This window comes from Glycine soja, chromosome 9, assembly GCF_004193775.1.
Source record: "Glycine soja cultivar W05 chromosome 9, ASM419377v2, whole genome shotgun sequence".
Taxonomy (NCBI): domain Eukaryota; kingdom Viridiplantae; phylum Streptophyta; class Magnoliopsida; order Fabales; family Fabaceae; genus Glycine; species Glycine soja.
Window position 1 is genome coordinate 13,410,481 of NC_041010.1, and position 25,096 is coordinate 13,435,576.

Consider the following 25,096-nt stretch of genomic DNA (forward strand, 5'->3'; position numbering starts at 1 on the left):
CTCACATTTTTCCACCCACAACACTACCATTCTCACATTTGACTCTAAGTTAACTCTCCCCATCCTCTCTACCAGTTTTCTATCAATATTTTAAGCATACATATATCACAAAGCATCATTATTAAACCCTAGATCAGCATGGGTCGTTTTATTTACATCAAACATGTCAAGTTTAGCATGATTTCAACAAATTCCTTCACAAATAACTACCCTAAGGCAATAACCTAGTAGAACTACCCATCATAGCTCCCAAAAACCCCACACCCACAAATTTCAAGTGAGAAGAAGTCCACCTTTACCTAAAATTTAAAGCCCCACGAAGTAGAGGTAAGCTCCTAGGTTCCGAAAATAGCTTTTCCTTGCAATTTGGGGTAGAAATGAAGAGGAATTTGGAGCTTCAATGGAGGCAACAATGGTGGAGAAGAAGAAGAGAAAAAGCAATGTGGAAGGGAGGAAGAAGCTTCTGAAATTTTCTGAAGGAAGAGAGAGAATTTGGCTGTTTAAAAAAAATGATTTTTTTTTTCAAAAAGCTATGTCAGATGTCCTATTTTAAATGGAGCAAAAGGGCCCACCTCTTTCCTTTGATTTGACATCATACTCAGCCATAAGGAAGAAAAATTGAACCTTTTTGGATGCTGAAATCCTGCCTCGGTTTGCATGCCGCCTCTCTGGTTCCAATTCCTCACGTTTCTCTACACCCGTCGAGGCCCGTTTTCGAAAGTAGGCAATATATATATCAAAACGCTCAGAATGAGACCCTGAGCGTGGTTCAGAAGTTGGTTTTGTTAAATTTTAAGTTGTACGCAAAACGATAATTTTTAGACTAATTAATTGCGAATTACTCTATAACTGTTCGGTTATGGGTTACTCTTTGTTAATTAGTCTAACCCGCGTATCTTTCTCCCAATGTACATACTTCTACCAAGAATATATATATATATATATATATATAATTATATATATATAATTATTTAGATGTAACACTTACAAAATTCCGGGTAGAAATTCTAGGATGTCACAATGTTTCTGTCTAGGATGACCTCAATGTTGATGATATTGATGATGTGTTGGCCAAGCTGAAGATTGTTGATTCAAACTTGGAGACAGGAAGCACGAAACAGGAAGAAGGAAAAGAAGAAGAACCTTTTTAGAAGGTTGAAGAGGTTGCTACTACTCAGAAAGCACTAGAAGCATAGGCTAGTGAAAGGACCCTAATTGTTTCTATGAAGGATTCATTGATCAACATTGAAAATCTTGGGAGTCTCTTCAACTCTCCCTTCTTTGATACCTCTGTTAAAATTGCTTATGGGCTTGGCCTTATCTTAGGTGAACCCTCTACCTTCTTTATCCCTTTTCCTCCTCTTCCTACAGAGTCAGTTGATGAACCTTCTACAGTTCAGGAGGATGTTCCACATGTTCGCATCCCAACTCCCATTGTCGTTGTTGTTGAACGAACCCTCATCTAGGTAAGTAGAATCCAGACTGACTTCTTTGGAGAAACAGGTCAGAGAAATACGTTATGACCAAAAGTTGTTGTTTACGAACATTAACCAACTATAGAGGACAATAAATGACTTCTTTGAGAGATTCCTAAGGCTAAAACAGTGGATCTTAGACAAGACAAGACTTGCACTGATCCCTGAAGTTACAGATATGCAGCATGAGTCACCACCACCTCCAAAAGCTACAATTATGCCTTCCTCATCATTATCATTAGAAAACTCATCTCTTATCAAGAATGAATGATCTGCCTCTTTGTACCTCCCTTCTATTTTTTTCTTGATGACAAAAGGGGAGAAGTTAGGAGAGTTTGAGTAGGATGGAGGATCAATTTTTGTAGGATCATGTTATATTTATTTTTTAAGAATTTTGTAATGATCATATTTTATTAATGAACTTATTTGATTTGGATGGATATTATGAGATTTCTATATGTTTCTTTTCTGCATTATGTTGTGAATTGCTTGATAATTTTTATAACGCTTGAATTGATGGGGAGCCTCCCTTTAAACTAAAATGAAACATAACTTATGCATACTTCCAGGGGGACCTAAAATCTAGAAAACTCATACAGGTATTGTTATCCCCTGAATTTGCTCATAAGGGTTTGTCATCATCGAAAATGGGGAGATTTTTGAATCCACATCCTTGATTTTAATTATGACAAACCATTATCAATACAAATTAAAAGGATGATGGGTTTAAAGTGATGACTAACATTCTTCTTAAGTGTTTCATATTTTATTCCTTAAAAGCAGGAGTCTTTTTTTTTTAATTTTGAGGTATTCAGAATGATGCTAAAAAAGGTTTAAAGAACTGTTGTCAAAGTTGAGAAACTCAAAAGAATCTTTGAAGCCCATCTGAATGATGAAATTTTCTTATGAGTACTTGGTTCTTAGCAAGATATTGAACAACAATGGCCTTACATAGAAGATGTATGAAAGGCAACATGAAACATTGTGGTTTAGAATGAAGCTATATAGAGCCTACATCAAAATGATGAAGACCTTGACTCTGAGTTTCTAAACATCAAAATGGTTTAGAAAGACTAAGAATGTATTGCTTGAACAATATTAGAAGACTAAAGTTTGATAGTTCTTCACTATATGTTTCCATAATCAATGAAGGCATATCAGAAAGCAATAACTATTTGCATAAGAAGATGCAAGTTTGTTAAAAGTTGAAGAAGTCCATGAGAAACACTAATTGTTAGAGATAAGGGGAGCAACATGAAGACTAAGCTTTGGAGCTTGAAGTAGTTTTGTCTTTTTACATGCCCAACTCCTTCAGTGGCTTTTGTATTGTTTGTTGCATCTTAGTCTCTATCTTTTCATATGTACATCATGCATCCTCATGTAGAGGTAGGAAACTTGTTTCTGAAGTTAGAAACTTCTTTAGTGCATAAAACTCTCTATTTTAATCGATTACAAAGCCATTCGTAATTGATTACACAAGTGTTTGTAGCTTGCAGAGAAATTATAGTTTTGGTTTAATCGATTACCAATTATACGTAATCAATTATACAGTTCAGTTGAGACCATGTATGGTTTTCATGAGTCTCTTCTTTAATCGATTATCAGGTGATCATAATCAATTACTTCATTCTTAAAAGTGTTCCAAAAGTGATCAAGAACACCTTAATCGATTAAATCCAGAATCTAATCGATCACATTGTTCTTGAAAACTTTCTAGGTGTTGGGAAGAACACTTTAATGATTTAAATGATAATATAATCGATTACTTCTTCAAAATAATCGATAACATTGGCTATTTAATCGATTACAAATGATTATAACTATTTTCTCTATTAATAACTAGCTTGTGTTCACACTTTTATGAGAGAAGAAAAAGTGCTAAGAATAAGTTTAGGCTAAAGGTAGGTGTCTCTTAGGCTCTTATTCACAAAGGACCCTTGGGTTGGGTACCTTAGTCTCTTTTTCTGGGGAGTGTCGCAACGTGCCCTTCGCGGGCGAGCGAGGGCGAGGCTCACGGGTGCGCTTTCCAAAGGAGGAAAGATGCGCGGAGTCGCCACCAACATTTATTTGTGGGAAACGTCGGAAAAACCGAAGGAAACCGGTCAAAATGAAAATTCTAAGTTCGGGAGTTGTATTTACGCTTGAGGAAGGTATTAGCACCTCTCACGTTTGTCTCAAAGGACAACAGCCTATTTTTTAGAATTGTGGAATTGTGTTATCTTAACTTTTATTTCTTTTTATTTTTTGAGGTCAACAAAAGCGGGGCTTGTGCTCCTACGTACCCTCCTTTGGAGAGGAAATCAGACCTACGTAGTTCTTTCGTATGCGTGAATCAAGTGATTCTTTTTTACTTGAAAGGTGATCATTTTAAGGCGTTGGACCTTAAGAATGATCCATTTACTTGGTAAGAAACTGAAATGATAAACTTCCAAAATCCTATTTTTGTGGACGAGCTTGACTAGGCGAATTGATTTTAGCCTTAGTTTCACTTTAGTCATTTAGTCAATTCAATTAAGAATGAGAAATCCCAAAGAGTAAACGTCCGATTGATTTCTTGTTTTTACTTTACTAAAAGGTATTTTTTATTATTATATTATTATTTTACCTCTTTTTTTATTTCCAACGTGGTTACGGCACGATCGAACGGTCGGAATTCATTTTAATCGAAATTAACGGATGATACAATTCAAACGATCGATGAAAATTTATTTTATTTTTAGATTAGGCGAGAAATGACTTAGATGAATGGCTTAAGCATGTCAAAAGGGGGTATAAAAAGTAAATGAAAACGAGAATGAAAATACATGAAACACAATGTGGACCACCACGGGTACATATAATGAATTGAAAAGCTTGGTTTGAGGTACTTACCCGTTGAAGACTGAAGAAAACGAAGAACGAACGATGGATCTTGAAGAACGGTTGAGAATCTTCGCGTAATTACTCACGGAAACGTTACGGAAACGTTACGGAAGTGTCTCGGCTTGGATTTTCTTCACGGAAATAATTTTCCTCAGCAAATTCGAAAGAGAGAGAAGTGCCTAAGGGGCTGAACCCTTTTCTTCTTCACTTCTTCCCTTATTTATAGCAAAATAGGGGAGAAGCTTGTCGCCCAGCTCGCCCAGGCGAGCAAGGTTGCTTCCTCCAGAAGCAACAGCCTTCTGGAGGAATCTTCTGGAGGGCCCAAGTGGACCTGGTTGCTATTTGCACCCCCCTTTTACTAAATGCACCCCCTTTTCTATTTTTTTGTAATTCTTTTTCCGTAACGTTACGAAACTTTATGAATTTCGTAACGATACTTATTTTCCTTCCGTAAGGTTACGAATCCTTACAGATTATGTATTTACTCTTTTTTACCTTTCGAAGAAGTTACAGAAACACACGGATTGCGCAAAAACACCTCTTTCTGACTTCCGCCACATTACGGAATTTCACGGATCACGCAAGCCTGCTTCGTTTTGGATTTCTGAGACGTCTCGGGACTTCATTTATTGCATGTCATCAAGTAATAATACCCGGACGAAATTAGGGTATGACAGGGAGGAATTGAGATTGATTGTGATTGCTTCTAATAATTCTATGTGCATAGTGAATATCTAATTCAGATTGAATTAGATAATTGGAGTAACTTCTCTAGAGATAGAGAGTGAACCACTATGAAAATTGGTCTACATCTTCTCTTGACCTTATCTTTATTTCTCATTGTATTATTGATCAATTTGTTGAGTTTAAAGAAAATATATTTTTGAAAAAGAACTTTAACAAAAGGATTTTGTGTTAAGGGTGATTGATTAGATATTGGTTTTAACAAAAGTTTGTGATACGATCCTTTGAAAAGAAAGTTATTTTTAAAACTTTTTTTTTAAGTTTGATTTAAAAACCAATTCACCCTCTCCCCCTATTGGTTTGTGAGTTCCATCATCTTTTTTAATTGGTATCAGAGCTACATCTTGAAAGTTGCTCAAGATCATAGTTTTTCTAAAATGGGCTCTAAACAAATCACTTTCAAAGAGGGTGTCTCTCTCAATCGACCTTCATTGTTTGAGGGAGAACATTTTTTCGTTTTGGTAAAAAAGAATGGAAATCTTTATTCAGTTAATTGATCCCGATGCATGGAATGCTATTGTCAAAGGACCTTTTATACCAACTAAAGAAATGAAAGGTGAATTGGTGCCTAAAGAATAGGATGAGATGAAAGATGATGAGAAAAGAAAAGTGCAAGATAATCAAAAAGCTAAAAACATTTTAACTTCTGGTTTATCTTCTGATGAACTTTTTCATACTACAAGGTGCAAAAGTGCAAAGGAAATATGGAAAATGCTTGAATTCACTCATGAAGGCACTATGGATGTAAGAAGAGCAAGAAAGCACACATCCTAATATGAAGCTTTCCAAATGAAGAATGGAGAAACCATTTTAGAACTTCAAAACAAGATTCACCCATATTGTGAATCACCTTCTTGGTCTTGGAAAAATGTTTGAAGATGATGAGCTAAACATCAAAATCCCCAACTTCCTTACAAGAACTTGGGAACCAAAGATCACAACGATCAAGGAATCCAAGGAATTGGCATCAATGTCGATGGAAGCTCTCTTCAAAAAATTACTTGCATATGAACATGAGTTGATTCAACAATCTCATGTAGAAGGAACATAAAATAAAAGAAAAGGAATTGCACTCAAAGTTAGTTCTTCAAAGGAAGATTGCAAAGAAAACTCTTGTGATGATGAAGATGTAGAGAATTTAAGCTTGATGGTGAAGAAGTTTGGAAAATTTCTCAAAAGATCCAAGGATAAAAAATTCTCTAAACCTTCAAAGAAGATAAAAAGCAACAACAACACCTTCACATGCTTCGAATGGGGGAAGCAAGGTCACATCAAATTTGAATGTCCTATCTACCTTAGAAAAAAAAATTCTGAAAAGAAAGGAAAAAAGGATAAAAAAAAACAAAAAAAATGCCTGCATAGCATGTGCTTGATGGCAGATTCAATGGATGACTTCTCAACCATTGAAGAAACTGAGGTAAAATCTAAATTTGAAGAAGTTTCGGAAGCATTTAATGAAATACATGAAGAAGTGCAAAGGCTTGCTGTTTCGAACAATAAGCTGAGAAGCGATCTAAAATTGCATATTACTAAATTGACTTCAACACAAAGTGAGCTAGATAAATTGAGGCAAGAAAATGAAAAACTTGTTTCAAGCTATAAATCCACTGGTTGTGTTTGTGCTTCTACTTCTCTTAATATGGATTATTACAAATCTTTGCAAATTGAGTTTGAAAAGTTAAAAAAAGATCACTATGAAGAACATATGAAGTTGCAAACTGAGCTTTCCTATTTTAAAGATCTTTTTAGAAAATGGAACAAAGGAAAGAGTGATCATAGTCACTTGCTTAGTGTGCAAAAGCATACTACCGATAAGATTGGTTTGGGGTATAACAAGAAAATTACCTTTTCTAAAAAAACCAAGTTTGCATCCTCCAAAAAGGTGAACCAAAACAAAGTCTCCAAAAAGAAAAACATAGTGTATTATAAGCCTAAAGCAAAAACTTGTCATTATTGCATGAAAAGAGGGCACACATCTTATAAACGCTATGTTAGGAGATTTGACGTTCCTAGAGGAAAATGTGTTTGAATTCCTAAAGATTTAATTGTGGAAATTAACCCCATTGGACCCAACCTCAATTAGGTACCACATCTCTCTAATTGATTTTGTCTTATAGGTGTGCCTAAAAGCAAGAGACTCACTATGGTACTTGGATAGTGGCTGCTCTAGGCACATGACGGGTGACAAGTCCAGACTTACTGACTTTGTGTCAGAGGAAGGAGGATATGTCATTTTTGTAGACAATAATAAGGGAAGAATTATGGGAGAAGGAAACATTGGAAATCAACACAAGACACGAATAAAAAATGTTTTGTAGGTTAATGGACTTAAGCACAATCTCTTGAGCATAAGTCAACTATGTGACAAAGGCTTCAAAATTGAATTCAACATAAATTGTTGTCTCATTTGTGAAGCTATATTTGGTGGGGTTGTTCACATAGGTAAAAGAATAGGTAATATCTACATGTTGAATATTGAACATGCATCATTTCATGAACTTAGTTGCTTGGTAGTAAGATTGATGATTTGTGGTTATGGCATCGTAAGGTTGCACATATAAACATGCATCATCTCAGTCATCTAGTTAAAAAAGACCTAGTAACTGGTATTCCAAAACTTAAGTTTGAGAAAAATAAATTGTGTGAAGCATGTCAAAAGGGGAAACAAGTTAAAACTCTTTTTCAAAGTAAAAATGTTGTTTCTACTTCAAACCCACCCTGAACTACTTCATATAGATTTATTTAGACCTTCAAGAACTATGAGTTTCGGTGGCAACTACTATGGCTTAGTAATTGTAGATGATTATTCAAAGTTCACTTGGACTTTGTTTTTGAAACCCAAAAATGAAGTTTTTTTATGCTTTTTGCAAACTTGCCAAAGTTATTCAAAATGAGAAAGGTTTTAATATTGTTTCAATTAGAAGTGATCATGGAGGTGAATTTCAAAATGAGTATTTTGAAAAGTTGTGAAGAAAATGGAATTCACTACAATCCCCCCCCCCCCCCCCCCCCGCCACCCCAAGAATACCTCAACAAAATGGTATTGTAGAAAGGAAAAATAGATCCTTGAAGAAGGAGCTAGAATTCTTCTAAATGAAACAAAGCTACCAAAGTACTTTTGGCTGATGTTGCGAGTACTATTTGCTATACTTTAAACAGGATTCTCATAAGACCGATTCTAAAGAAAACTCCTTATGAGCTTTACAAAGGAAGAAAACCAAATATATCTCATTTAAGGGTTTTTGGATGTAAATGTTTTGTTCTAAACAATGGAAAAGAATCCCTAGGCTAATTTGATGCGAAAGCCGTTGAGGCCATTTTTCTTGGATATTCATTGTAAAGAAAATCATATAGAGTGATTAATAGGAGAACTTTATGTGTGCAAGAATTTGTACATTTGTGTGATGAAACTAATTTATTGTTCAAGAAAATTCTTTGGAAGATGAAGATGTAGGTTTTCAGGATAAGGACACTGCACTTGAAGGTGAATCCAAAGTTAAAGAGCTTGAACAAAGCAAAGAAATCATTGCCACACCTTCTATTGGTGAAATATCAAAGGAAGTATCTACTCGCTCTAGACTCAAGATTTTATGCAATAACATGACTTTTGTTTCTTAGATTGAACCACGAAACATAGATGAAGCTTTGTATGATGAGCATTGGTTGCTGGCTATGCGTGAAGAATTAAATAAGTTTAAAATGAATGAAGTATGAGATTTAGTTCCTAAACTTGCCTCTCACAAGTCAATCGAAACCAAATGGGTGTTTCGAAAAAAACTTGATGAATCAAGCATCATAGGACCAATAAAAACTTAACAAGTTAATGCAATCCATGGGCTAAAATACTAGTTATAATATAATTCATATTTAAAATATTTATTCAATATAAATTTTAATTATATAAAAATTAATAATTGTGTAGTATGTTATACTAACTAAAATATTAGTATTTTTTCTGTTACAAAAATATTAGTGTTTTATACCCAGACTAAAATATTAGTTAAAAAAAAACTTTAAACAATCCCAAAAAAACATGAAATCAGATAACAATATCCTTTTTTGGGTTTTCAAAATTTTCAAAAGCCATTCAACCCATAACAATTATGGAAGCTGAAAAACCAACCAAATTAGCCACACATCAAAACAAAGCAAAGCCTACATGTGTTGTGTTGTGTTTAGGGGTGGGTAAGCGGATTGGTTCGTCCTGCATAAGGTCTACCAACGTAAGTTTCTCTGGCCCCACACTCTTACACAAACTTAATATATTGGTCCGCCCCTGCCTCGCAAACCCCACGGCCAAACAGGCTGGTCCACAGGCCTAATTATTTTTTTTAAAAAAAACTATAATTTTAAAATAAATATATTTTTTCTCTTATATATACATTTTAAAAAGTCTTAATAAATACTCAATTACAAAAGTTTTAACACAATCAAATAAATTTTCAATATAAATATAAAGAAATTTTAGATTGGACTTTTAAAATTAATTGAATTTGGATTGGACTTAACCGCTAGTTGCATCTCTGCAATCTAAATCCGCACATCACAAGTAGTGGTCCATGGACCTGAACCTATTTATCCACTCTACTTATATTGTGTTGCGCGTATACCTGACCTATGAAGTGACCCACAAGACACGCCTCTCACATCCTCTTCACACCCCGCATGTGCCGTTTGTCGACACCAACCAAACGTGTCCCTTCTCTTTCTCTTTCTCTCTCTGTCTCCTTTTCTATTTAACTTCCTCTACCCCCTCCTTATATAAACGCCCACCATTGTTCTTCCACAGCCTTAACCTCTCGGGTTATAAAACCTTCGGGGGGGGGGGGGGGGCACACACATCTTCGGGCAGCGTCAGCTTAGAATTATTATTAGTGTGAAATTATTAATTAATTCTTGGCTAGACAACAACATGGCCTCCGCCGCAGCCGCAGACGGACTCTTCCGGCCGATCTACGAGGGCTGCATCTCCGCCTACGACAACGACGTGGAGCGCCGCCCCTACCACAAGAACTGCGGCTGCGCTCTGCACAGCAAGTCGAGGAGGAACAGCAGCAGAGCGTGCAGGCACAAGTTGCCAAAATGCAACAACGTGTCCTACCCTATGAGGAGGGCTTGGAGTGAAGGGAATTTGTCAATGGTTTCATCAACAACTTCCACGCATTCCTCGCCTTCTTCTTCTCCCGCCGCTGGGTTCAGGCCTCAACACGACGAAGAGGGAAATACTAAAAACAAATTAGTAGTTTTATTTGAGATGAATAATTAAATAATTAATTAATCAATTAATGAGTATTTAATACTACCAGTACCAGGATGATCTTTTTGATAAAACTCCTATTTTGTTTTGTTTCCTTTTTCTTTTCTTTTTGTAGTTTTGAATAATTCGACTCCGGTTCAGTTGAGGTCTTGTTAACTTTTTTTTTTTAATTTGACTTGGGGCTCCTGATTTAGTTTGTTCGGAATTGGACGACTTCGTTTATTGTAATGAAGCTAATTGATTTTTTTTTCTTATTAATTATATATTAATTAATCTTTTTAGGGTACATCTCTCTCTATTTCAGCTTTTTGGATTACTTGGGGTTCATGTATATATTGAATCTTGATGTTGCAGTTCAGAATTTGGGCGAGTGAATGCGTAGTTTTTGTTTTCTTTAATTTGGTTTGAATTTTGATCGCCGACCAAAAACTGCATTAATGCAAATCGTGATTCAAGGAGGGATCTTGCTCGGTGGTTTCTTTTTTTTGTTTTTAAGAGATTGTGCTTATTTGAATAAAGAAATTATTTGTCTTGTATATGTATCTTGCAACTAATAGTCTTACTCAAAAAGTGTAAAAATTATTAAATTGTCTTTGTTAATATTTTCTTTTTACACACATAAATAAGAATGAAATCCTTAACAAAGTACTTAATTAACCTAATTATCAACGAAATATAATTCAATTGATTGAATAAAGAATGTGAATATTATAAATTTTTTAATATGGTATTTAATTCTTACGGATGAAAAAAATTATCTCAATTATTTATTATCTGTGTTGCTTAGATTATCTTTGCTGGATGGGGTTGAGTCTTGTTGCCACCATGTGATGTGTTGTGTTAAGCGGCTTTGTTAAATACATTCAACTTTGTTGCGAATAAATGAGAAGGTGGGAGCTGGCAACACACGGAGTCACAGCTAATTAATTACTATTTCCAGAACTTATGATGCTCTTTTGGAAAAAAGACTAACAAACTACTTTCGTCCCTCTATAAGATTATTTTTATCCTATAATGTTTTTAATTAATGCTATTATTTTCACTATAGATATTAATTTTTCGCCGGTGAGAAGGTATTAAGTAAAGAGAAAAATAAAAAATAACTTTAAAATAATAATATAAATAATTGATAATTTTAATATAATTAATTTAATTAATTATTTTTAAAAAATATAAATTAATTAAAATAATTTTATATATAAAAATAGAGGTAGTATTTTCTTTAGATTGCTGTCCTTGTATAATTTAAAAATTTTCGTCTGTGACGGTACCTGACCCATATGGGATGGTCAGGAATCATGGCATCCACTTCCAAATGGATTGATGCATGATTGCACCAAAATAATGCTATAATATTCGTAAATACCGGTGAGATATTAATGAACTAAGATGTACTCCAGTAAAAAAGACAAAGGAGATTGCTCCAATCGGTTATGTCTAGTAGTCAAAGATTTATAAAAGGGTTCGTTATGTTTATTTGTGCCGGCACTTTTTTGATTTTTTATTTTTATTCCTAAAAAAAATTAATTGATCGTATTTCCTCATTTTTTGGTTCGTCAATAATTTTGATCCTTGCATATTGGCGTTAAGTGAAGACATGCTCTTATATTTTGCAATGATAATTGTTATATTTATAACTCTCAATTTCTTTATGTCATGTTTTCTTTATATTGGTTTAGTATTTATTTGACTTATTTTTGTTAACTAATAATATTTGTTTTAATCATTTAAAATAATTAGTTAATAATATATTTTCTCTTTATTCATAGGTTGTTTATTTTTATGAGTTCTGTAATCTTAGTTTTACTAAGACGTTCTTGTTGTATTCTGAGAGGTTTGTGTGGGACACCGTGAATAAATCTTTTACGTCAGTGACTGTCACACCTCAGGAAGTTTAGCTGCATTTGTGATTTTTGACTTCAACAACAACAATCTAAAAGGTTTATATCATGGTTGAAGCCACAAAACCTATCAACAATATTGACGCTTCCAACCCCACGCCATCAACTACAACCTTTGGCAAGCCGCTGCCTGACATCTTAAAAATTGAGGTCTTCGCTGGCCAAAACTTCCGTAACGAACGCGTTCATACCTTGCTGGACATGCATGAAGTTGTCTTCGCTCTTTCTACTCCCAAACCTAATGCCACTATTGAAGCTAGTCAACTTCAACAATGGGTTCCGGCCAATAAGGCATGTCATCACACTTTGTTAGGTGCCTTATCTATTGATCTTTTCGATGTCTACTGCTCCTACAAGGAATCCAAAGAGATATAGGACCCTCTCATACTCAAATAAATTGTCGAGGACGTGGTCAGACAGAGATTCATCATTGCTAACTACTACCTCTGGACCATGAACGAAGAAAAAGACACCAAGGTACAAATCAACGAATACCACAAGTTGTTGGAAGACCTAAAGACTTAAAACATCTCTCTACTTGACGAGTTCATTTTTGAACTCCTGATTGAGAAGCTACCGGAGTCCTATACAGACTTCAAACAACAGTTAAAACATAGGCACAAACAGATTTCACTGCCAAACCTTATCTCCTACATTATCTTAGAAGATACAAATAGGAAGGAAAGTGTTGCAGCAAGGACTAAAGCAATGTCTTCCAATGCAAACACGGTACAAGACAAATTGTTTCATAAGAGGTATGTCAACAAAACTGATCACAATAACAAGAATAAGTACAAATATAATAACCCTTGTGTTGCTCCTTCTTCTAATCCTTCTTTCAAGAAAAAGGGAGCACGTTTTGTTTGTGGGAAGCCAGGACATTTTGTTCCTCAGTGCAAGTATAGAGTTGTGAGAAATGACAATCCTCGTAAGCCTAGGGCTAACCTGGTGGAAGGAGATGACATTATTGTTGTGGTCATTTCTCAAGTGAATGTTGTCACCCATATGAACAAATAAGTGGTAGACTATGGGGCTACCAGGCACATATGTGCTAATAAGAGTATGTTTACCTCCTACACTGTTGTGGAGGATGGAGAAGAACAAGTTTATCTTGTTGATTCGAGAACTACTCTGGTTCAAAAAAGGGAAAAGTTCTTCTCAAGCTCACATTGAGAAAACACCGGCTTTGAATGATGTGCTACATGTTTCCTCCATCAAAGTTAACCTTGTTTTTGCAGCATTGTTGGGAAAGGTTGGGGTAAAGATATCCTTTGAGTCTGATAAGATATTTATGACTAAGAATAATGTATTTATAGGGAAGGGTTATTATGATCAGGGTCTCTTTTTACTCAATGTTTCTGAAGTGATTAATGAAAATGCATCTTCTTATGCTTACTTGATTGATTCTTATGATATATGGCATGCTAGATTAGGACATGTTAGTCCAACGTATGTTATGAAATTGCAACAACTAGTGTCGCAACGTGCCCTTCGCGGGCGAGCGAAGGCGAGGCTCACGGGTGCGCTTTCCAAAGGAGGAAAGATGCGCGGAGTCGCCACCAACGTTTATTTGTGGAAAACGTCGGGAAAACCGAAGGAAACCGGTCAAAATGAAAATTCTAAGTTCGGGAGTTGTATTTACGTTTGAGGAAGGTATTAGTACCTCTCACGTTTGTCCCAAAGGACAACAGCCTATTTTTAGAATTGTGGAATTGTGTTATCTTAACTCTTATTTCTTTTTATTTTTTGAGGTCGACAAAAGCGGGGCTTTTGCTCCTACGTACCCTCCATCGAAGAGGAAATCAGACCTACGTAGTTCTTTCTTATGTGTGAATCAAGTGATTCTTTTTACTTGAAAGGTGATCATTTTAAGGCGTTGGACCTTAAAAATGATCCATTTTACTTGGTAAGAAACTGAAATGATAAACTTTCAAAACCCTATTTTTTGTGGACGAGCTTGACTAGGCGAGTTGATTTTAGCCTTAGTTTCGCTTTAGTTATTAGTCAATTCAATTAAGAATGAGAAATCCCAAAGAGAAAACGTCCGATTGATTTTTGTGCTTCATTTTACTAAAAGATATTTTTTTGATTATTATATCATTATTTTACCTCTTTTTTATTTCCAACGTGGTTACGGCACGACCGAACGGTCAGAATTCATTTTAACCGAAATTAACGGATGATACAATTCAAATGATCGGTGGAAATTTATTTTATTTTTAGATTAGGCGCGAAATGACTTAAATAAATGACTGAAGCACGTCAAAAGGGGGTACGGAAAGTTAATGAAAACGAGAATAAAAATACATGAAACAAAATGTGGACCACCACGGGTACATAGAATGAATTGAAAAGCTCGGTTTGGAAACTTACCCGTTGAAGAACGAAGAACGGATGAAGAACGGTGAATAACGGAGGAAAATCTTCACGGATTTGCTTACGGAAACATCTCGGAAGCGTTACGGAAGCACCTCGGCTTGGATTTTCTTCACGGAAACAATTTTTTTCACCCAAAACAGCTGAAATACCTCACCAGGGGCATCCGAGATCCATAGAACAGCCCCCTTCAGCCTATTTATAGGAAAAAGGGGGAGGAGGTTGCCGCCCAGCTCGCCCAGGCGAGCTGGGTTGCTTCCTCCAGTTCAAAAAAACATTCTGGAAGGCCCAATTTAAAATTTCGAAATTTCTATTTGCACCCCCCCATTTTGATAAGTTCACCCCTGCTTTCTTAATTTACGGAAAAGTTACGGAAGCCTTACGGAAGCATATAGGACTTGATTTTCTTCTTTTTTTCTCTTCCCTCTCACCCGTATTAAGTTAAATATTCTTATTTAAGGTTATGGGAATTTTACAGAAGCATTACGGGTGTCCCGGAAGCCCTGGAATCTCATTTTTCAACAAAATGGGGGGTGTGGTGGCCACCTAGCTCGCCCAGACGAGCTAGGTTGCTTCAAACTTAAGCAAGAAATTGCCCAGAAACCTCTAGAATGGCCCAGATTCGAAAATTACTATTTGCACCCCCCATTTTATTAAATACACCCCCTTTACCTTTTTTTGGTAATTCTTTTTCCGTAACGTTACGAAACTTTACGAATTTCGTAACGATACTTATTTTCCTTCCGCAAGATTATGAATCTTCACGAATTATGTATTTACTCTTTTTTAGTTTTCGAAGAAGTTACGAAAACTTACGGATTGCGAAAAAGACCTCCTTTCGATTTCCGTCACATTACGGAATTTTCACGGATCGCGTAAGCCTGCTTCCTTTTGATTTTCGGCACGTCTCGGGACTTCACATATTGTGCAACAAAGGGTGCCAAGTATCTCGAAGCGGCCAATCAAAGGTTGTATATCATCAAATAATAATCCACGGACGAAATTAGGGTATGACAACTAGGTTTAATTAATATGCATGAGAAACAAAGTAAGAAATGCAAAATATGTGTTGAATCAAAATTAACTAAGAAATCATGTCCTTCTGTACAACGTGAAACTAAATTGCTAGGCTGAATTCATTCTAATCTTGCTGATTCAAAACAAACTATGGCAAGAGGAGGTAAGAGTTATTTTGTAACCTTTATATATGATTACTCTAGATATACTAAGTTTATCTAATTAGACACAAAGATGAAGCGTTTGATATGTTTTTATCTTATAAAGCTAAAGTTGAAAATCAATTGAATAGAAAAATCAAGAGGCTAAGATTTGATAAGGGTAGTGAATACACTTTGTTTAATAACTTTTGTGAAAAGGAATGTATAATTCATGAAGTAACCCCACCATATTCACCCGAGTCAAATGGAGGAGTAGTTGAAAGGAAAAATAGAACCCTTAAGGAAATGTTGAATGCTTTATTTCTTAGTTCCTCTGTTCTTAACAATCTTTTGGGAGAAGCCCTTTTGACTGCTTGTTTTTTACAAAATAGAATTTCACATAAGAGAACAGGTTTGAGCCCTTATGAGTTATGGAAAGGATATAAACCAAACCTAAAATATTTGAGAGTGTGGGGGTGCCTAGCCAAAGTGATGTTACCTGATCCAAAGAAAAGGAAAATAGGATCTAAGACTTCTGATTGCTTGTTTATTGGTTATACTGAACATAGTGCTGCCTATAGGTTTCTAGTTCTTAAGAGTGATACGATTGAGTGTGACACTATTGTGGAGATTAAGAATGTTGAGTTATTTGAGGATGTTTTCCCTTTGAGGACTAGTGCCTGTTCTAGTACCATTTCTAGTCTTGAACAACTAGTTAAAACCTATACTGAACCTATAAGGGAGGATTTGAAGAGAAGTAAAAGACATAGGACAGAGAAATCTTTTGGAGATGACTTTTATACATATCTTATTAAGGATGATCCCTTAAGTTTTTCAGAAGCTATTAGTTCTTCAGATGCAAACCTTTGGGAGCAAGCCATTGGGATTGAAATTGATTCTATTGAAAAGAATAATACATGGACTTTAGTAGATCTACTTGAGGGTGCTAATCCTATTGGATGTAAATGGATCTTTAAGAGGAAGTGTAACCCTGATGGATCTACAGATAAGTACAAGGCAAGGTTGGTTGCTAAAGGTTTTACTCAGAAACCTAACATAGATTTTTTTATACCTTTGCACCTGTTACAAGAATTTCCTCCATTATGATTTTGATAGCCTTAGCTGCAATCCATAAGTTAGTGATTCATCAGATGGATGTTAAGACAACTTTCTTGAATGACGATTTAGAGGAAGAGATACATACGACTCAACCTGAGGGGTGTGTGATGGATGGTCAAGAGAATAAACTGTGCAAACTTTTGAAATCCCTATATGGTTTAAAACAAGAGCCTAAACAATGGCATGAAAAGTTTAATAAGACTTTACTTATTGATGGTTTTTCTAGTAGTGATGTTGATAGATGCATGTATACAAAGTTTGTGAATGATGATCATGTTATTATATGCTTGTATGTGGATGACATGCTTATTTTTGGTACATGCAAGGATATAGTTTTTAAAACTAAAACTTTATTAGCATCCAAATTTGATATGAAAGACATGGGTGAAGCAAGTGTTATTTTGGGAGTTAAAATTATAAGGAAGGGAGATAATATATTACTATCCCAAGAGCATTATGTTGAGAAACTTCTTAGGAAGTATAAATATCATGACTTTAAGCCTGTGGGTACCCCTTATGACGCTAACTCTCAATTAAATAAAAATAAAGGATAACCAATTGCTCAAACTCAATAAGTACAAATCATTGGGAGCTTATTGCATCTGATGAACTTTTCTAGACCTAATATTGCATATGTAGTAGGAAGATATAGTAGATATACCCATATTCCTAATTAGGACCATTGGGATGCACTTGCTAAACTCATGAGATATCTAAGAGGTACCATAGATTATGGTATTGAATATAGTGGATTTCCCATAGTACTTGAAGGGTATAACAATGCAAATTGGATCTCTGATTCAGATGAAACAAAATCCACTAGTGGTTATGTGTTTACTCTTTGTGGTGGTGCGGTAGCTTGGAGATCAGTTAGACAAATTATTATTGCTAGATCAACAATGGAATCAGAGTTTGTTGCTCTAGATGGCTGGTAGTGAGACTAAGTAGTTGAAAAACTTCTTAGCTAACATTCCTTTGGGAATGAAACTGACCCCATCAGTATCTATGCATTGTGATTCCCAGTTAGTGATAATTGTGGCTAAGAATAAAACATTCAATGGGAAAAATAAACATATACAATTGAGACATAATGTGGTTAAGCAGCTGCTAAAAGATGGAACAATTCTCATAGATTATGTGAAGTCAGAAGGAAACTTAGCAGATCCTTTGACAAAACCCCTAGGGAGGAATATGATATTAGAAACATCGAGGGGAATAGTACTTAATCCACTTGAAAACAAACAAGTGATGGTAAGCCAACCTTTGTGATTGGAGATCCCATGAAGAAGGTTCATATGGGTAAAACCAAGTCACTTGTCAGTTTTGCTAACACTCAAATTGATTTCTATCAATTTGCTTTTAGTCCCTTCCTATGGTGTGAAAAAGTGTTAGGGCTGCATTAATGAGAGGATAAACTTTATAGTAAACTTTATGTGTTTGAGAAAGCTTTACATCTTATAAATTTTTTAATGATTTTCGTATCCCTTATGGGTGGTGTATGATTTGCAGCATGCACTTGATATATGAGTGTCAAGTGGGGCCGCTTGCATGAGATCTTGGTGAGATCTCTAGAGCACTCATGAATATCGAGCACGCGCATGACCTAGTAGCGCAACACAGCGATAACAACAAAGACTGTAGAGGTGTCTTGTGATTGGTAGACCACTATCACACGCCATGTATTTTTGGTTCATATAGCTTGCTACACCAACTACACTGTGTGTTAAGTCCTATCAGTCTAGATATGGTTCATATAGCTTGCTATACTAGGTCCGATGCATTACACCTCATGTTAACCCATGAATTTTATTTTATTTATTAAATATAACTTATTGTTATGAAATATATGGGGGATTGTTGTAATTTTAATGTTTATTTCAAAAGATTTTTTTAAAGATTTAATTAAAGAACATTATAAACTATTTATAACTCCCAATTTCTTTATCTTAGGTTTTCTTTATACTGGTTTAATGTTCATTTGACTTATTCAAATTCTTAATTAATGATTTAACATTAAAATGATGGTTAAGTGAAATTTTGATAACTAACATAAGTTGTTTTCGAACGTTAAAGATTTTGTTAACTAATAATATTTGTTTTGACCATTTAAAACAACTAATTGATAATATCTTTTAGTTGTGATGTTACTATATATTTGTTTTACTAACAATATTGTTAACTAAGAATATTTGTTTCTTGTGTGTGTGTGTGTGTGTCTATATATATATATATATATATATATATATATATATATATATATATATATATATATTCTGCAACGTAAGAAGAAAGAGTGTGTGAGTGGGAAATTTTTTATGATCAAGTGATATTGTTTGTTCCTCCTCTTTGTTTCTATTAATTTTTCTTCCTCTTTATAAGGGTTGTTTATCTTTGCGAGTTCTGTAATGTTAGCTCCACTAAGACGTTCCTATTGTATCCTGGGAGGTATGTGTGGGACACCACAGATAAACCTTTTAGGTCAGTGACTGCCACACCTTAAGAAATTCAACCGGATTCATGATTTTTGATTTCATCAACAATAATCTAAAAGGTTTATATCATGGCTAAAGCCACAAAACCAGTAACAATGTCGACGCTTTCAACCCCACACCACTGACTGTAACCTTTGCCAAGTCACTACTTGACGTCTCAAAAATTGAGGTCTTTGTTGGCCAAAACTTCCATCGATGGAAAGAATGCATTCATACCATGCTAGACATGGATGGAGTTGTCTTCGCTCTTTCCACTCCCAAACTTAATGTTGCTAATAAAGCCAGTCAACTTCAACAATGGGTTCAGGCCAATAAGGTATGTCGTCATAGTTTGTTAAGTGCCTTGTCTAATGATCTTTTTGATGTCTGCTGCTCTGACAAGGAAGTGAGAAGTACTTTTAAGTTTGTTGAGCCAGTGCCGCGAGAGATGTTGTAAACCATGAAAGCGCTGATGATATTGTAGTAGTAGACGGAGGCAACAACACCATAGTAGTAGACACTGAGTCTGGAACTCAACGCCTATGGTGGCCTTGGAGTGCATGTCGAACTTAGTCTTAACGTTTGAGACGGGGTAAGCAACATAGGTGAGAACAAATCATGCACTCATTTGGGTACCATCAAGGTGCGCGTGAAGGAGAATAAGGGTTCCCCTATGTTTTTTGCCAAGCATTTTCTGGCTGTTTGTAACCGTCAGAATAAATTACCACTATAAAATATAACTCCACGTCATCACTTAATTCTAATATTTAAAGATAAAGACCAAAATCATTAATGGACCAAAACATGAAGGACTAAGATTGGTCAATTTTTGTTTAGGAATCAAAAGTGGAAATTCGAAAAATTTTAGGTACCAAAAACATAGTTTACTATTTATAAAATATTGGTTAGATTTGGTGAGATTCAAATATTTAGTGTTAAATGAGTAAACTTTAAGAAATGCATTGTATGATACTCAAGGATGTTGTAGCTAATTCTCAGAAAAAATGAAAATGAGCCAACATTAATTTTGTATGTATGGGGAACAAAGCATTGAAAATGTCGAAAATTTTTGCTGCTTCTCGGCCATGACATTGTTTTTGAACCATTATTTAGCAACTCAATGGATTGCATATTGAAAATTGAAAGAAGATGCCACTTTCACGACAAACAAGTATTTAGTCTAACAACGATGTTACATGGGATGCGTTCTTACCAGATTTGGCATAACCTTCTCACGATGGTGTTCCTCCATGAGCTCCTCCATGAACAATGATGGGGTGTACCTGCAATAACACTCTCACGTTCAAGTTAGAGGCATAGAGGTATATAGGTATCACAAAATAGGTTGGATTAGAGTTGGTTTACCTAAACCTTGATGATCCCTTTTTATAATGGTGAAATTGGATAATAAGATCTCAATTTCTCTTATAAGATAATGTAAATAGGAAAAGATATGATCTTATCTTATCTTTTCTCTAAATAATAGATCATTTATGGTTTCAGGGGTTATCTTTATCTTTTTGGTAGACTACTTGGGCGACCACTGAGTATAGAGGCTTGCCGAGTCCAAGTAGTACATATGTCCCCCAAGCTATGAAGGTGGTTGAAGGAGCTTTGGGAAAAATAATCTTAAGTCCTCTGCTCTAACGTTGCCATCTACCAGCCAAGTCTGAGTATTATTCATCAGTTTGATTGTAGTTGAGTCAAAGAGGGATATCTTCTTTAGCCAAGTTTTTCACCTAGTCATAAAGGGAATTTTATTCAATCAATGTCGAGTCTAAATGGTGGAGTATTCGAAGCGACATCCTGTCAACTATTACGTTGGTTCAAACACATTAAATATTTTTGCGTATCTTTTAAAAAGGCGCAATGATTATGTCCTTTGATTTTTGAATCTTCGTTGGGATAGCCAAAGGTCACATCTTTCCCCAATCATTGATTTGTGACTTTAGGGAAAGATCTAAAGGCCCAAATGGATGTGTCCTTTCGGCCATCAAAAGCTTCCAAAAGACTACACAAAGGTGAGGGGACTTTTTTTCTCCTACTTATTGCTTCTATGCCTTCTTCTTCTTCATCCAAACACTATTTCCTCCACTCATCTCTTTTCTCCAATATCCTCCTCTTTCTTTCCATGTATGCCATTTTGACCCTCCTCCTTTTTTCATAATGTCTCATTACAGAGAGGGTTATGAGCGCTCCGACGGGGGTAGGATTCTTTCACCAGAGGTTCGTTCAATAGGGGAAAGTTATAAGGACGGTCCCTCTCACCATCACAATGGCTCAGAAGCCACTAATGGTCAAGTTTCTGGTGTTCCCGTTGGTGGCGCCACCCTTGTTGGTGGTGTCATTGCTACTAAAAGAGGGCTCTTCCCTAACTCTGACATATGTTAAAATCCTAGGGTGGTGATAAATGCCAGATTTACCGGATTTTCATATGCATTTTGGGACATTTATTTGACATTTTAGTTAACTTTAGGCCTTGTTTTGAATCAAATTAGCTTTAAATTTAGTTTTTACTTTGTCTTAGGTAGAATTTCATGTTTTAGTTATTTTTAATAAATTTTTGATAGTTTTTCAGCAAAATCAATAGAAAGTTCTGGAAGGAGAAATTGCAAAAATTGAAGATAAAAACTAGGAAAATCAAGAGCAAGATATTTTTCAAGGATAAATTAGCTGAAGAAGAAGATAATTACTCAAATTAATTAGAGATATTATTTGTTTGTAATTTCTTATGATTATCTCCTTAATTAAGCTAGCAACAATTCTATAAATAGAAGGCTAGGCATTCATTGTAACAATGTAGAAGTCCCAAGCATTTCTTAGAATTATAGTTTAGACATCCACCTACTAGATGCCTCCATTATTCCATTAGACACTCTAGGTTTTATTGTATTATTTTTTAGTGCAATTCCTTCCACCTTAGAGAGGAAAGGATGAATATTGTTTCACTTTAATTCTATCAATTCAATACTTCATCTAAAGTTTTTTTTTTATTTGTTTTCATACTTAATGCTTTTATTTGACCAACCATCTTATAGATGAATTTAGGAATTGACTTATGCTTTAGCAAGCCTTGTTGAAACCTAAAGATGAATCAAGTACTTAATTGGGATTATCTCTAAAGATAGAATAATATTGGTTAAGCCTCACTAATTCTCAACCACTAATGATGATTGCTTGTGTCGGTATGTCCAAGGGATTGAGTATCAGGCAAGTAGTTTAGAATCTGCGACCATGCGTGAACTGGGGTAGAATACATTAGTGAATTGAGGATGAGCAAAAGAAATTAGTAGAGAATTGTGAAGTTACAATGGATCGAGCGAATTCCAAGTCCAAACCTAGACATTCACTCATCAAGATCGACGTCACCATCCAAGTCTAGTATTTCTATCTTTACTTAATTATTTTATTGTCATTTAATTTTTATAGCAATTTATTTTATGTTATTTATTTCGTGACAATCACAAAAAAAATATAAAAACCTAATTCATAGTTAAGTAATTACTTGAAATCCCTCTTTTATTCCTTTGGGCGACAACCTGGATGATAATTCAATTACTATATCACGATTGGGTTACACTTGACCTATAAGTTGTATCTAATGTGAAATAAAACCCTAACAGGAGGATAAGGCCGAGTCGTCTTTACCCCAACCTCCCTATAATTTCATTAACATGGATTTGGCAGCCACTGATGTACAAGTCATAATGCCTCATCCTTTCATTCCTCCTCTTCCTCCACCCGAAAAACCTAGTAAGACCAAAAAGGTGTTTCCTCCTGCCGTCCTTTCTGGTTACACCCGGGTTCATGGGGAAGTTGGTTCCTACTCGACTAGTTTTTTAACTTATAAGTCTATTACCAAATTCCTTGAGATCGTCGAGTTTTTTCACGATGATCATCCCGACATGGTGATCATTGATTCTTGCTCAGAGGAAAAATGTGTTTCTTGGGCACTTCTCCAAGTAAGACTCCTTTTATGTATATGAATATGTACTCTACTCTCATCTTCACCTTATTGTCCCTTCCAACAATTTTGAGTTTGATGTCTTAAAGGAGTTGAATGTCACCCCTACCCAATTGCATATGAATTCATTGGTGACCATGTATGCCTTTAGGGTTTTGTGTTATGAAATTTTCATAACTCCTACTACTCCTAAATTTCTTCACCATTATAGTGTGAAAGAAAATCAAAAAGGTGGTTGGATGTCCCTTACTGGCATTCTCGATAGGGCAGTTATTGTGAATGTATGTGTATGAAGGTTTTGATGATGCCAAAACAAAAGCAACACAAATTTTATTTCAAGTCCAAATCAAGACCAAGAAAAGAAAGATCAAGAAAAAAGCTAAGTCTTAGTCTATCTTTGTTAAAAGAGTCTCTTAGTGATTGCAAAAGTTTGGCCTCACAACATAATTTTTAAATTGGTAATAAAAAGTTTTTAAAATATTTTTAACATTTTCTAAAAAAGACATTTGCCACTGGTAATCGATTACCAGAAGCAAAATCATTTTAAAAAAGCTTTTTCAGAAAGTTTGTGATCGATTACCAGTAACGGAACTACAAAAATTCAAATTGAAAAGTCATGACTCCTCCTTACATAACTGTGTAATCGATTACCTACCAGTGAGGAAATTTTAAAAGTTACTCTGAAAAGTCACATCCCTTCATAAGTTTTTGGAAAGCCACAAAGGGCCTATAAATATGTGACTTATCGACAAAAGTTTTTAGAGAGTTTTTTCAGAACCTTATTGTCTTATCCTCTCAAAAACAAATCATTGGCCAAACACTTGCAAATCAATTAAGGATTTTTCTAAGAACTTTATCTTGTATCTTCTTCCTAAAAGAGAGAAAAACATTTACACTTTCTTTAAAGACTTATTGAGATCAAGAGGATGTTTGTCTCTTGAATTGTGAGTTTTCTGAACACAAGGGAAATGGATCCCTCGGGTGTTCAAAAGTTGTAAAAAGGATTTTTACAAAGTTAGTGAAGATCTCAAGTGGGTTGCTTGAGGACTGGACGTAGGCACTGGAAGTGGCCGAACCAAGATAAACTGAGTTTGCATTCCTCTCTTCCCTATCTTGGTTACTTTATCTTGCATATTTTATTCATCTTGCACACTTGAAGTATTCTGTTGATATAACTTTCATCTTCATCTTCAATATTCTTAACATATAGATTCAAAAGGGGATTTAGAAGTCAATTAAACAAGAAATTTTTAACTTAATTCACCCCCCTCTTAAGTTATTGAGGCCACTTGTCCAACAAGTGGTACCAGAGCTTGATTCTTGTATAAAGTTTAGAAACTTCAAGAATAATTATGGCCTCATCAAACTTCTTATTTCCCGAAGGAAACTCCATTAATAGGCATCCTATATTTAATGGTATGGGTTATCATTACTGGAAAACCTGTATGCAAATCTTCATAGAGGCTATAGATTTAAACATTTGGGAAGCCATTGAAATCGGTCCTTACATCCCTACAATGGTAGTAGGAAATGAAACTATAGAAAAACCTAGGGAATAATGGGATGAAGAGGAAAGAAGAAGGGTACAATATAACTTAAAGGCCAAAAATATAATTACCTTTGCATTAGGAATGGATGAATACTTTAGAGTCTCAAATTCTAAGAATGCAAAAGAAATGCGGGATACATTACAAGTAACCCATGAAGGATCAAAATGAGACCATACAGGATATGCAAAAGAGATTCACATAGTTAATCATCTTGCGTCAT

The 25,096-nt window shown here is 35.1% G+C and overlaps 1 protein-coding gene across 1 annotated transcript; it reads left to right on the forward strand.

Annotated features, from left to right (window-relative positions):
• Positions 1-9,853: 9,853 nt before the first annotated feature.
• On the forward strand, positions 9,854-10,624 carry LOC114367849. The gene has a single exon (XM_028325062.1). The coding sequence runs from the start codon at positions 9,994-9,996 to the stop codon at positions 10,345-10,347; it is 354 nt and encodes a 117-aa protein (XP_028180863.1). The 5' UTR covers positions 9,854-9,993; the 3' UTR covers positions 10,348-10,624.
• Positions 10,625-25,096: the final 14,472 nt, after the last annotated feature.

Excerpts from the sequence above, each read along its gene's own strand:
- LOC114367849 (XM_028325062.1), top strand. The coding sequence starts at position 9,994 with ATGGCCTCCGCCGCAGCCGCAGACGGACTCTTCCGGCCGATCTACGAG.